The sequence below is a fragment of the Neomonachus schauinslandi genome, chromosome 1 (assembly GCF_002201575.2).
Source record: "Neomonachus schauinslandi chromosome 1, ASM220157v2, whole genome shotgun sequence".
Classification (NCBI taxonomy): domain Eukaryota; kingdom Metazoa; phylum Chordata; class Mammalia; order Carnivora; family Phocidae; genus Neomonachus; species Neomonachus schauinslandi.
The window spans coordinates 70,178,476-70,192,634 of record NC_058403.1 but is presented as its reverse complement, the minus strand read 5'-3'; the positions used below and the strand labels follow the sequence as shown (position 1 = coordinate 70,192,634).

Below are 14,159 nucleotides of genomic sequence, written 5' to 3'. Positions count from 1 at the left end.
GTTTGTTTCCTATAGTTAAGGAATCTGCCTTTCTTATTCTTGTGCTACACCTTTCACTGACTCCTCTGACAAGAATGAGGGTTTAATTTCTCCTCGAATACATATAAACATCAGTTTGTTCTTTTGTTCTACTGGAGGATGGGATTTAAAACATTTCATTGGCTATATGGGGTAAAGAAGGGATCTTAAGGGGCCTCTGACACTACCTACATAGATTTTCAATTAAGTCCCCCCCTTTTTCAGCCTGTGTATTATAGCTCCCCACCCCACCCCACCACACACACACACACATCATGTTGTATGTCTCTAAATCCTAAGCCTCTGAGATTTTTACAAGGAAACCGGTTCACTTCTCACAGACACTGCCATCTGCAAATGCTTAGGATAGGTCCTTGTCTGTTCAGTTTAGTCAGATACCACTTTTCCATCCTTCCATCTTTCAAATATGTATACTACGTCTCTTCCTCTATTCCCTTTGCCCTTGTGATATAAAAAAATTTTTTTTTAACTGTCATTTTACTTGGGTCTGGGGAGGGATAGCAAATAGAGGCATGTGGTTAACCTGCTATATTGTCAATCTGCTTTGTTAACCAGAAAAGTCTTCTAATATAAACGAGCTAAAAGTCGTGTTGTTTGATAGGTCTGCATATCTACAGCTGGAATGTCACTGTACACTATTTTTTGTTTACAAGATGCTACTGACCTAGCATTAGCAGGAAACATACTATTTTTTTTTGACTAGTGATGATAGATTTGTGCTCAAATGTCCATCTACTTTTTAGGTCTCTTTGACACCTATTTATTTATAAGAGATCTGACTATGGTAAGCGGGCAGGGCACATTAGGTGTGGCAAGGAGCAGAGGGAACTGTAACTATTAAGTCTAGTACAAATTTTGCTATCTCTACTGAAATGCACAGTTCCATCTATCATAAACAACCTCTCATTTTCACCTACACTGTGAGTATTCTGAGGTCATGCCCTCTACTTCTCTTTAGAAGTCCCTAGACTTCTAACTCCGTATCCTGCATATAGGAGGAAATATTTATTAACCAACTATAAACTAATAGTTTACTTTTTATATGGCTCTGAATTGATGACAGAAAAACAATTTCATGTACTATAAAAGTACTTGTTTCCTCTTCTTTTAAAATATCTGCTCAGAATCCCACTTTTGATATGCATGTGGTTGGCAAAGATACTATTCTCTTAAATGACCCTGACTACAGATGACTGGTCCAAGGTAGGCATGAAATTCAAGCCAGGTTAGCCATTGTTCCCTGCACACTCCCAGCTGATAAGTGTGGGTCAGCAGTGAATACCTAAACTAAGCCAGACTTAACACCCTGAAAATCAGTCCCTCACTAGTGAATGAAGTTCTAAGAAATAAATGCCAAAAACTGTTGAGGGCTGTTTCCTAACACAGAGAGAAAAAACAGCCTGAAATTAAAAAACTAAAGCCAGGTAACATGGAAAAAGACAAGACATATAGCAAGATAATTCCTGGTTCCATCTGTGTCTAAGGCCCAGCCATATTTTTCAACTTGGGAATGTTGAGTTTAGAGACATATATTAAAGAAAGTTTCACATATATTAGGAGTACAGAATAAAAAGTTAAAGGAAAGAAGTAAAAACAAGCAGAACTTGAGACATTTAAATACATTAGTTCACTATAAAGGAAGTGACCCAGTATCCTAAAAATCTATTTAATTTCATTTGTTTTTTATATAACACATACACACACCTACAAATATTCCCTGTATTTCAGTTGTCTTAGGAAGGGAAAGGGATATTTTAAAAAAAATATCTAAAACAAAAAGATAGTGAAGCATGTCTCAAATCAAACAATCTGTGGGAAGGCTACTGTTACATAAAAAGAATCATTCCTTTATAACTCTGGAAACCAAGAACTATAAGGACCGCCACCAACAAAAAACCCCACAATCATCTATCAACAGATGTCCACCAGGCAACTGGATCACCTGCTGGGAAGTAATGAATCAGGGAAAGAAACTTCTTTCAATAAAACCCACAACTGGTTAGGGTAGGAGGGGGAAACAAGATTCTTAGAACCACTTTCCAACTTTATCAGACAATAAAACAAGCAGGCAGGCAGCAACTTTCTGCTAAGAGGTGGGGCCCTATGTCATGTGTTACACAGAAGGTGCTTAACAAGAATCCTAAGGACGTCACTGCCACATTTTTTAAGACCACCACCTTTTAGGCTACATTGGAGCTAAAGTCTAAGGCTAAAAAAATCCCCACCTCTCTAAAAAGAAGACTCTTCTATTTCTACTCTAACAGAATCAGTGATTACCCCTTTGTTCTTTGACCCAGAACAGCTTCAAATTAGTAAACCTTTGTGTTTCATCACAAAGAAGGGTATTCTCTAAAAAATAGGAAGATGGGTATGGGCTACTCTTATTAATCTTAGAATTCAATTTTTAGACCAGAAGGGGTATTTACAGTTCCGTCATCTTCATCACTAACCACAAGTGAAAGTGCATACAGACTGAATTAGAAAATTGCCTTGGTTAGTAAGTACTATATCATTCAACGCTGACTGAATAGAGCTTTTTAAAAATAAGCCAAGACAGTGGCTCATTACCATTTTTATTAACGAAACTACTGGACTTGTTAAGCCATTTCTCACCTGGATTACTGCAAAATCCTCCTAACTAGTTTCCAACTTCAGTCTTCAGCCTCCAACATACCTACTTTCTATACAGCTACTAGTCTCTCCTATTTAAGACAAAAATGTGTCCAGGTCCCTCCCCTATTTAAAATTCTGTAATGGTTCCCTAGGAAACAGGATAAAATCTGAGCTCTGTAGCATGGAATACAAGGCCCTTTATGACCTGCTCCCTGCCCACCTGTTTAGCTTCCTCTCCTGTCTGCAGTTTCCTCCACACATCATGCTATTATTCTTTCCTCCTGTCTGCTTTCAAGTCACACTGGACTGTACTCAGCCCCATGAATGTGCTATGATCCCTCCTGGAGATGGGCCACTGAAAGTCTTTTCTAGGCATTTTAACTACTAAAATCCTCCTACTTATTTTCAGTTATTCATTCTTTAGTCTTCAGCTCTACTGTCACTTCTTTAGGAAGCCTTCCCAGAAAGGACAGACATCTTACACTAGCCCTATTACCACTTTTCATAATTCGTAACTTTATGCTGTAGTTTTGGTTAGTGTTATGAGAGCAGGGACACCACCTGCTTCATCACTTTATCTCTGATCACACACAGGGTTCATATGATACATATGTATCAAGATGTGAAAAGATTTGTTCAATCAAGTTGTCATAAAACATGTAATTTCTAATTTTCTTAACTCTTACAGTGACACTGATTAACCAAAAATGAATAACTGAAGATAGTCCAGCTTTTCTTTCTTTTTTTTTTCATGAATACAGCTGTCTGTTAGTAAGGACAGCAATAGGGATGTAAATTTGAGTAGCATAAAATGAGTATCCCTAGATCAGGCTTTATTTTAGAGATAGCAAAAATCTTAGGGTAATTATGGTTTTTTTAAAATAAAAATACAGTTTTTCCCTTCTAGACTCCTGTTTCAAGATGATAGACTAACGATATACTGTAGCCCTCCCCCTTTATAACAAATCTCTTTATCATGGAACAAAATGAATGAGGAATGCCTAAAGATGAGAAGAATTCAGATAAAACTAAGGAGAGAAATAGCCGCTCAGAATGTAGGCAGGAGAATGCCAGTTCAGAAATGTTGGGGATGGTTAAGCAGGTAGATCTCTGTGTTCATATAAGCATGAATATGAGTACACACACACAGGGCGCTCTCTTCCTCCTAATCATCAAAGTTTCAGGTCATAGCTTCATCAGAAATGTCAGCTTCCAGGAAGGAATAGTAAGTGTGGGAGGCTGGGTTGGAAAGGGAGGGAAGAGCCCCAGGGAATGAGAGGAATTAAGGAGCACCCAACCCTCCAAACATTTCATCTCTCTCTCTCCCTCCAACTAGGTTATAAAAAGTGACTGCAGATGCTCTACTCTCAACTACAAAGCTGATTGCAATTCTTCCCACCTTGCTCTACAAATTCAATGCAATTCTAATAAAAATATCAACAGGTTTTTTTTAAAGTATATGATAAACAAATTCTAAAATGTATAGAGAAGAGCCAAGGGCCAAAAGATCATAAAAAAGAACTTGATAGGTTTGCTCTCTCGGGTATCAAAAAAAAGGAATTAGAAGCTATAGTAATTAAGGCGGTACAGTATTAGCTCAGGGACAAATAAGCCAATGCAATAAAGAGAACACAGAAACAGACCCTGGCATACGTGGAAACCTGACCGATAATGGCTTGTATTGCAGGTCAATGGGGAAATGATAAAAGTTTCAATGAAAGGTCTGGGACACTGGTTTTTTAAAAAAGTGAGTATGGATCTCTCTTTACAGAAACATAAAAAACAAATCCAGATAGTTCAAAGGTTTAAACTGTAAAACTTTTAGGAAAACATAAGAAAGTATCTTTGACCCCTAGTTTCGCAAAGATTTTTCTTTCTTTCCTTTCCTTTTCTTTCTTTCTCTCTCTCTCTCTCTTTCTTCAAGATTTATTTATTTATTTGAAAGAGAGAGAGGGAGACAGAGAATCTTATGCAGACTGTGTGCTAAGCACGGAGCCTGGTACAGAGCTAGATCTCACAACCCTGAGATCACCACCTGAGCAGAAACCAAGGGTCTGACGCTTAATCAACTGTACCACCTAGGCATCCCTATAATAGAATTTTTTTAAGAGAAAAGAAAAATAGGAATTGAATAAGAAAGGCAAAGTTTTTTGTTGTTGTTGTTTTTTAAGAGCCTGTAGGGGTGCCTGGGTGGCTCAGCTGGTTAAGCGTTGGACTCTTGGTTTCAGCTCAAGTCATGATCTCAGGGTCGGGGGATTGAGTCCCACATGGGGCTCAGCACTCCCTGCTCACTCCCTGCTCAGCATAGAATCAGCTTCAGATTCTCTCCTTTTCCCTCTAAAATAAGTAAATATATAAATAAATTAAAAAATAAAAATAAAGAGCCTGTAAAGTTTTAAGATTAACACTAAAAAGTTATTAGATCTTGAATGTGATTAACACAAGAAAACAAAAAGACTTCAGAAATCACAAAAACAAAATGTAAGAGATCTCAAGAGCTGATAAATGCAATCAGAGCCATCCTAGGTACCTTCACCCTCCCTTTGTATGGGGGGACCTTGAGTTAGTAACAGCTGATGAGTAATTCTGGGGGGGGGAAGGAAGGGAAAGTGGAGTTAAGAAGGTAAAACTGGAAGATTCTCAAAATGATCAGAGAGATGGGTATGCTCTTTTGAATGTATGTAAATGCATGTTCAATCTGCTCACAAACCCTACCATTACCCATTTCATTTTGTGTGCTTTCTGCCTTTCCAGGGCTGTCCTTAAGTACATTTTATCCCATCTTGAGCATTCCCCTACCCACCCCTTTTTAAAGATTTTATTGTTTTAAGTAATCTCTGCATCCAACATGGGACTAAAACTCATGACCCCAAGATCAAGAGTCACATGCTCCACAGACTGAGCCAGCCAGGCACCCTTCCCCTACCTCACTTTGCATTCTGCTCTCTATAGGCAAGTCATTTCAACCCTGTCAGCAATTTCTTCTGGTACTAACCTGCATAAATTTGTTTTCTAACCTCCATAATTATAAATACTGTGTTTACACTGACATTATTAGGTTTTCCTACTCTAAAAATACTGACTGACTACTACGGAAGATGAACATTCAGTGCTCTCCCACACACACTTGTCCGCCCTCTTCCCATACATACTTAAAAAACATACTTCCATGAGGGTTTTCAGTTACAACCACACTGAAAATTTAAAAGCAAAATTAGAAATAAGAGATATGCAATAAAAGGAACAGGTTTTCAACTGTCCCATAATGATATCCTGTCTGCAAATCTAAATTCTCTAAGATTTGATTCTTTATTAATATTAAATATAAGACCTCATTCAAATTTCCACTGATTATGTATTCTTAACTCTCAAGTTAAATGTGTACTTATTATTATATATAAAGCACTATTCTTCCACTTGCGTTTACTTCTCAATGTTAACCTAGCTATAAAAGTAGAAATATATCTTTATCTTCACTTAGATCTATTACTGGCTATCAGAGCCATACTGTCATGCTTAATGTAATTAAATAAACTAATCCCTAATTATCATTATTATTTTTTAAAGATTTCATTTATTTATTTGACAGAGAGGGACACAGAGAGAGGGAACACAAACAGGGGGAGTGGGAGAGGGAGAAGCAGGCCTCCTGCCGAGCAGGGAGCCCGATGTGGGGCTCGATCCCAGAACCCTGGGATCCTGACCTGAGCCTGAAGGCAGATGCTTAACGACTGAGCCACCAGGTGCCCCTAATCCCTAATTCTTACTCTGAAATCCACTACTAGTCCATAACCCCTATCTAATTCTAAAGTCCAAAAAGCTCTGAAAACCGCAAATTTTTTCCTTAGGTTTGGCACCAAAACAAATTCAGTGACTTCAACTTAGATGAGATGACCATTTAATGCACAAGACAGATCCCTTCACCAAAGTGTTATTTGGCCCCCAAAGGTCAATCTTACTGAGGCTGAGAAACCCTGGACTAGCTAATGTTTGCAGGAGACACATAATGTATTGATCACTGAGTGCTGCCTCAGATGCTTCTGAGGGCATAACAGAATACATGATGAAAAGAAACCTGCTTCTCCCTCTCCCACTCCCCCTGCTTGTTTTCCCTCTCTCCCTGTGTCTCTGTCAAATAAATAAATAAAATCTTAAAAAAAAAAAAAAAGTGCTAAGTATTACTACTACTGAAAAATCAGAAACTTTTTTTTTTTTTAAAGATTTTATTTATTTATTTGAGACAGAGAGAATGAGATAGAGAGCATGAGAGGGGGGAGGGTCAGAGGGAGAAGCAGACTCCCCGCTGAGCAGGGAGCCCGACGTGGGACTCGATCCCGGGACTCCAGGATCATGACCTGAGCCGAAGGCAGTCGCTTAACCAACTGAGCCACCCAGGCGCCCCAAAATCAGAAACTCTTAATTAGATCTTTCTCAAATATCCAAATCTCATTAATGTTGGGAAGCCATAAACTATGGCCCATTTCTCTTAGAAAATGAAGGAGAGGATTACAGAAATTCATTGGATATAACAAGTAGATAAGCAACAAATTTAGTTCTATTCTTTACTATTACAGGTTAATTAGCCTTTCTAATAGTGCCTATATACCACCATCAACAGTTTTCTTGGATCTGTTTATTGTTCTCACTATAAAAATCTCAACTGACTATACAGTTCAATTAAAAAGACATCAAAATCAGTAACATAAAATAACTGAGACTCTTTAAATGACAGTAGCTATTTACCTTTCTCTGTGCCTGAGAATATAGAGATGATTTTATTCCTGGGCTTTTTTTCCTCTGGAACAGAGGGCAATGGTTTCAAGCTGTGATTGGCTGACAAAGGGTCTTTGCCTCCAGTGCTAAATATGGTACTGCTCATTCGCACGGGAGGCGCTGGAGGCTTGTCTTCCAGTTCTCCGTTATCAGACATGATTTGGAATTATGATACGGCCTGAAATAGATAGGCAAAATCATACAGTTAATCACAAGGTAAAAAATAGCAGACAAGCACAAACAGTAATAATTATCCTCTTTTCAACTCTGAATTAGAAAAGGTTATCCAGTTAGAGTGAAATTTGCAAAATTTGTAAAACTCAATGAGTAAGAGATGAAATTGGTTATTAATATAGGTAATCTCCCCTAACAAAGTTGGTAAATGGTTAGCTGAGGGAATGTTTGAAAAGCCAAATCAAGAGGACTATGGTAAGTTTTGGGAAAGCATGATGATACTAACATATCAAAAGGTAATCGATTATAGGAGTATATATTCCAAGGAAAAGACAGACAACATGGAGTCTTTAAAAAAAACAACAACAGAGAATTCTGCAGAGGAAGATTATGTTCTGATCGATCAATCAAAAGATAGGTCTCTGATAGGTCCAATTTCTAGAGCAGAGATACAAGGCTTGCTATTAAATACATCAACCAATGCCACTCCCCATGATGAATCTGACTCCATGCTCACTAGCCTTGTGATTACAACTTAGCCTTCATATAAACTTTCCTAAAGGATGAGAATGTGCCACTGATGCAATATTTGGTTTCTCTGAAAATCTGACATTCTAACTACATGTGTTAGTCCCGTGCACGCTTTGCAGACAGTCCCACAGAACTTGACCCATCTGGGAACACTGACAAAAGTAAATCCAGAGTTTGGCCGAACACCAGAGTATGGCCAAATCCCAAGATTCTGTCATCCCGTGATGCCCTGTGCAGGCAGTCAAGTAACCCCTCTTAATCCACATGCCTAATTCAGTGGGAACTTCAACCCTGTTTATATATATATTATTATTATATAAACCTTATTTATGTATATATATATATATATACACACATATATATATATATATGGCCTTTAAAAACAGTAGATTATACACATTTAAAGTCAGCAGTAAAGGGAAGGGGATGCTTAACTTCCAGGTAAGTTGTTTGTTTGTTTTTTTTAAAGATTATTTATTTATTTGAAAGAGAGAGAGAGAGAGAGCACAAGCAGGCAGAGTAGCAGGGAGAGGGAGAACCCAGATGAGATTAGGAAACAACACATTTCCCCAGTAAACAAGATTTTGATTGCTAATTAGATCCTGATTTGATTATAGTTATTCAATGCATGTAAGTGAACAAAACTTTGTATATGTACAATGAAAAGAATGCCAACTGTATTTAGAATAAATTAAAAATAAATTTTATTTTATTCTTTTATTTAGTTTGAATGTTAGTACCTGAAGAAAAGTAGGTATCATTTGAGGAGAATTAAGGAATGAAGAGATTATTGTACCTAATTCCACTTCAAATCTTATAGCTTTTGTTTCCCTTGATAAGAGTATGTGTCACTAGAACCACTGTGTATTTTATCTGCCATAATGACAGTTATTTTCCAGCCTACAAAAGAGGAAGGAGAGAAGGTGAAGGGGGAAAATAAACTTTTCTGGGGGGAGCTAGCTAGAGAAGAACTGGGAGAAGAGAGTAAAAAAAAAAAATCTCTTATTGTGAGAAAGACTGCTTCAAGTGAAGTTACTATTGGTAGTCAAAAGAAGAAACGGGGTGGAATATAAGAATGTGATGCAGATGACATAGTCAGATGATTCTTCCAAACCAGGTGGTCACATCATGGGGGGTTTGTTTTGCTTAGGCGTGAGATGCAACTGATTGTTCTTAAGTGTGGGCTGTCAGGTGTGCATCACCAGAGGACTTATATACTGCTACAAATGGAAGAAAGATAAGGCTTAGTTAACAATATTTGGAAGATTACTTGAGAGCATGATAAATTGAGACAGATGTTTATTTCTTATGTGACCATAACATCAAGGCAAAACAGATTGCTCACTTTCATCTTAATCACCAGTTACAACAGACAGCATGTTCAGATTTTGGTTACACTGTGAATGCTCCATATTTATGCATATTAAATTTTAAAAAATCAGGGTAATATGGGATGTCTGGATGGCATAGTCAGTTAAGCAGCTGACTCTTGGTTTTTGCTCAGGTGGTAATCGCAGGGTCGTGAGATCAAGCCCTGTATCTGGCTCTGTACTCAGCACGGAGCCTCTGCCCCTCCCATTCATGCTCACATGTTCATGTGCATGCTCTCTTTCTCTCCCAAATAAATAAATAAATCTTAAAAAAAAAAAAGGGTAGGGCGCCTGGGTGGCTCAGTCGGTTAAGCGACTGCCTTCGGCTCAGGTCATGATCCTGGAGTCCCGGGATCGAGTCCCGCATCGGGCTCCCTGCTCTGCGGGGAGCCTGCTTCTCCCTCTGACCCTCCCCCCTCTCATGTGCTCTCTCTCTCAAATAAATAAATAAAATCTTTAAAAAAAAAAAAGGGTAATATAACAAAATTTCAAAATACATTTGTATGCATTCAAAGAAAGAAATGCACCAAAATATTAGCAGTGGTTATCTGTGACTAACAAGTAATTTTTAGCTTGATTATAATCATCATAGCTGTGATTAAAATAAAATAAAACAGGGCACAATAGGGGCGCGTGGGTGGCGAAGTCAGTTGAGTGTCTGACTTTGTTTCGGCTCAGGTCGTGGGTCCGTGAGGTCCAGCTGCATGTCTGGCTCCACGCTCAGCACGGAGTCTCCTTGGGATTCCCTCTTTCTCCCTCTCCTACTGCCCCTCCTACTCGTGCTCACACTCTCAAAATAAAATAAACAAACCTTTAAAGCAGGGCACAATAATTACTTAATGTAAACTGATTACAAATTCTATCCTTAAGGTCAGCTCACAGATGGAACATGACTAGAAACTGCCAGTACACCTTCACCGACTTGCTGTCCAATGTTGTGATTAAGAGCATGGGTTGTGGAATCAGATTCCCTTGGTTGGAATCCTGGTTCCACCATTTACTTCAGTGTGTGACTTTGGGCGAATTACTTAACTGCACACCTCAGGGCTCCTTGAAGAAATAGCTGGTTCTAGGCCTGGGACAGAGAAAATACAAGATGAGCCTAGAGTATCTTATATTGTCAGAAAGTAGGAAGTACTTAAAAAGGATAGGAACACACACAGGAAAAGTTTTCTTTTTCCTTTTTTTTTTTTTTTAAGATTTTATTTGACAGAGAGAGAGAAAGAGAGGGAGCACAAGCAAGGGGAGCAGCAGAGGGAGAGGGAGAAGCAGGCTCCCCGCTGAGCAGGGGCCCAATGAAGGACCCTGGGATCATGACCTGAGCCAAAGGCAGACACTTAACTGAATGAAGCACACAGGTACCCCAGGAAACAGTTTTCAAAAGCCAATGCTGGAATGACTGGAGCAACAAATTAATAAAGTACATTGTATTTAACCCAAAGTATAAAATAAATATACACAATTCATATCAATACAAGTAAATGAATAAATAAGGGGTGCCTGGGTGGCTCAGTTAAGCATCCAACTCTTGATTTTGGCTCAGATCATGATCTCAGGGTCGTGAGATCAAGCCCTGTGTTGGGCTCCGCACTGGGCGTGGAGACTGCTTAAGATTCTTTCTCTCCCTCTCCCTCTGCCTGCCCCCCAAAAGAATAAATAAAATGGTGGGGTGCCAAATCATCCTTACAAAACAATTCCAAATAATAAATGTAGACAAATCATCTTCTAGGAGTCGGAATTTAACTTCCCTCCCTACTTCAGTTGAGTGTAGGCTGGACCTAGTGACTCATTTCCAAAGAGTAGAGTATGGAAAGGGAAAAATAACTTCATGGCGGAAAAATCTGGCAAACACTGCATTAACCAAGTGATCAAGGTTAACATCTCCAGTAATAAGTTATACTGACATCACTCACCACCTGATCTAATGTGATGAGAAACATACTTCACCTCTGCAGTATTCTTCCCCAAAATCCAAAACTGCAGTCTAATTATGGGAAAAACATCAGACAAACCCAAACTGAAGGACATTCTACAAAAATTCCTGACCAATGCACCTTAAAGCTATCAAGGATGGGGGTGCCTGGGTGGCTCAGTTGGTTAAGCGTCTGCCTTCGGCCCAGGTCATGATCCCAGGGCTCTGGGATCGAGCCCCACATCGGGCTCCCTGCTCAGCGAGCCTGCTTCTCCCTCTCCCTCTGCTGCTCCCCCTGCTTGTGCTCGCTCTGTCAAATAAATAAATAAAACCTTAAAAAAAAAAAACAACTATCAAGGATATGAAAAACAAAGACTGAGAAACTGTCACAGAGCAGAGGAGTCTAAGAAGACATGACAATATTATACTCTGGAACAAAAAAAGGACATAGCGGAAAAACTGGTGAAATCCAAATAAAATCTAGAATTTAGCTAACAGTAATGTACCAATGTTGGCTTCTTTGCTTTCACAGACATTTTAGGGTTTATGTTAACATTAGGAGAAGATAGGTGATAGGTATACAGGAAATCTATGATCTCTGCAACTTCTCTAAATCTAAAATTATTCCATGATAAAGCCTATTTAAAACGAAATTATGTACTAAAATAAGACGAAATCTGAGAGGTATACAAACCATAAGAGACTCTTAACTATAGGGATGTTATATGCAACTGATGAATCACTAAACTCTACCCCTGAAACTAGGAAGGAAGGAAGCAAGCAAGCGGGCACCGGCTGGGGTCGTGATCCCAGGGTCCTGGGATCCAGCCCCTCATTAGGCTCCCTGCTCCTTGGGAAGCCTGCTTCTCCCTCTCCCACTACCCCTGCTTGTGTTCCCTCTCTCGCTGTGTTTCCCTCTGTCAGATGGATAAATCTTCTTTAAAAAATTAAAAGAAAATAAAAAGGAATTATGTAATAAGTTCCTCAAAAAGTTAAGAGAATTATCTACAATATGACCTAGCAATTCCACTCCCAGAATATACCTAAGAGAATTGAGAACATATCCACAAATAAATTGCCTGTGAATGTTCATAGCATTATTCATAATAGTCAAAAGACAACCAACAGATGGATACACAAAATGTGGCGTATCCATATAATGGAATATTTGGCCACAAAAAGGAGTAAAGTACTACAACATGGATGGGCCTTGAAAACGTAAGTGGAAAAAGAAAGACACAAAAAAACCACACACTGTATGATTCCATTTATATGAAATGTCCCGAACACGCAAATCCATAAGGACAGCAGGTAGATTAGTGGTTACTGAGAGGGGAAGGGAATGGGATGTAACAACTAAAGGGTACGGAGTTTTTTCTTGGGGAATGAAAATGTTCTGGAATTAGACATTGGTAATGGTTGTATAAACTTTTTAATATCTTAAGACCACTGAATTGTACACTTTATTTTATTTTTTAATTTTTTAAAAAAGTTTTTATTTTTTTATTTGACAGAGAGACAGAGCCAGAGAGCGTAAGTGGAGAGAATGGCAGAGGAGAGGGAGAAGCAGGCTCCCCACCGAGCAGGGAGCCCGATGCGGGGGCTCGATCCCAGGACCCTGGGATCATGACCTGAGCCAAAAGCAGACGCTTAACCATCTGAGCCACCCAGGTGCCCCTGAATTGTACACTTTAAAACAGTAAGTTTCAGCTATGTAAATTATATCTCAATTTTTAAAAAGGAACTAATATTTACTTCATAAAGATTAAATGAGCTAATAAAGATTGAATACTGCTAGGACTATCATGATCATTAATATTTATAAAACTCTATGCTATAACTTAGAGAAAATAAAGGAGGATCTAGTTCTTCTCCAAGAGTTCACAAGCTACTAGGGGAAAGACCAACACAACTAAGTTGGGTCATGCATGCCACACGCATATTAAAAGCCACTTAGTTTCTTCAAAAGGTAGCAGTTCTCAAAACATTTTGGCCTCAAGACCCCTTTACACTCCTAAAAATTATTGAGGCTCCCAAATACTTTTTGTTTATATATCTATATTGTTTATGTCTATATATTCTATATGAGAACTCAAAGCAAGTTAAATATTTATTTCATCAAAAAATACTCACTACATGTTAATATAAATAAGAGAAGGGCTCGATCATGACCTCAGCTGCAGGCAGATGCTTAACCATCTGAGCCACCAGGGCTCATCAAGTACATTCTTAAGTAAAACCAGCTTTTTTTAAAAAGAAAAAACTACAAGTAAAGCAGAGGGGAGGGCGCCTGGATGGCTCAGTGGGTTAAGTGGCTGCCTTCAGCTCAGGTCATGATCTCAGGGTCCAGGGATTAAGCCCCGGGTCGGGCTCCTTGCTCAGCGGGGAGTCTGGCTCTCCCTCTGCCCCTCCCCCAGTTCATGCTCTCTCTCTCTCTCTCAAGTAAATAAATAAAATATTTTAAAAAACAAAACCAAAAAACAAAACCTGCAAGTGGGGGTGCCTAGTTGTTTGGCCCAGTCATTAAGCATCAGACTCCTGATTTCAGCTCAGGTCATGATCCCAGGGTTATGAGCCTGAGCCCCACATGGGGCTCCACACTAGGCATGAAGACTGCTTAAGAGTCTCTCTCTACCTCTCCCTCTGGCCGCCCCCAAACAAAAAAAACCCTGTAAGTGCACGGCTACTACCTGATTTCTGTTAAAGCACAGGCAATTTTACCTACTACTACTTTTGTACCAGCTATG

At 39.0% G+C, this 14,159-nt stretch overlaps 1 protein-coding gene across 1 annotated transcript in view; it reads right to left on the bottom strand.

The window, feature by feature from the left end:
* Positions 1-14,159, bottom strand: part of PAK2 (p21 (RAC1) activated kinase 2) — an 84,577-nt gene that overhangs the window by 37,879 nt on the left and 32,539 nt on the right. The window contains exon 2 of the mRNA XM_021692344.1: positions 7,396-7,603. Within this exon, the coding sequence (XP_021548019.1) occupies positions 7,396-7,582 (187 nt within the window). The 5' untranslated portion in view covers positions 7,583-7,603. The remainder of the gene's footprint in view (positions 1-7,395; positions 7,604-14,159) is intronic.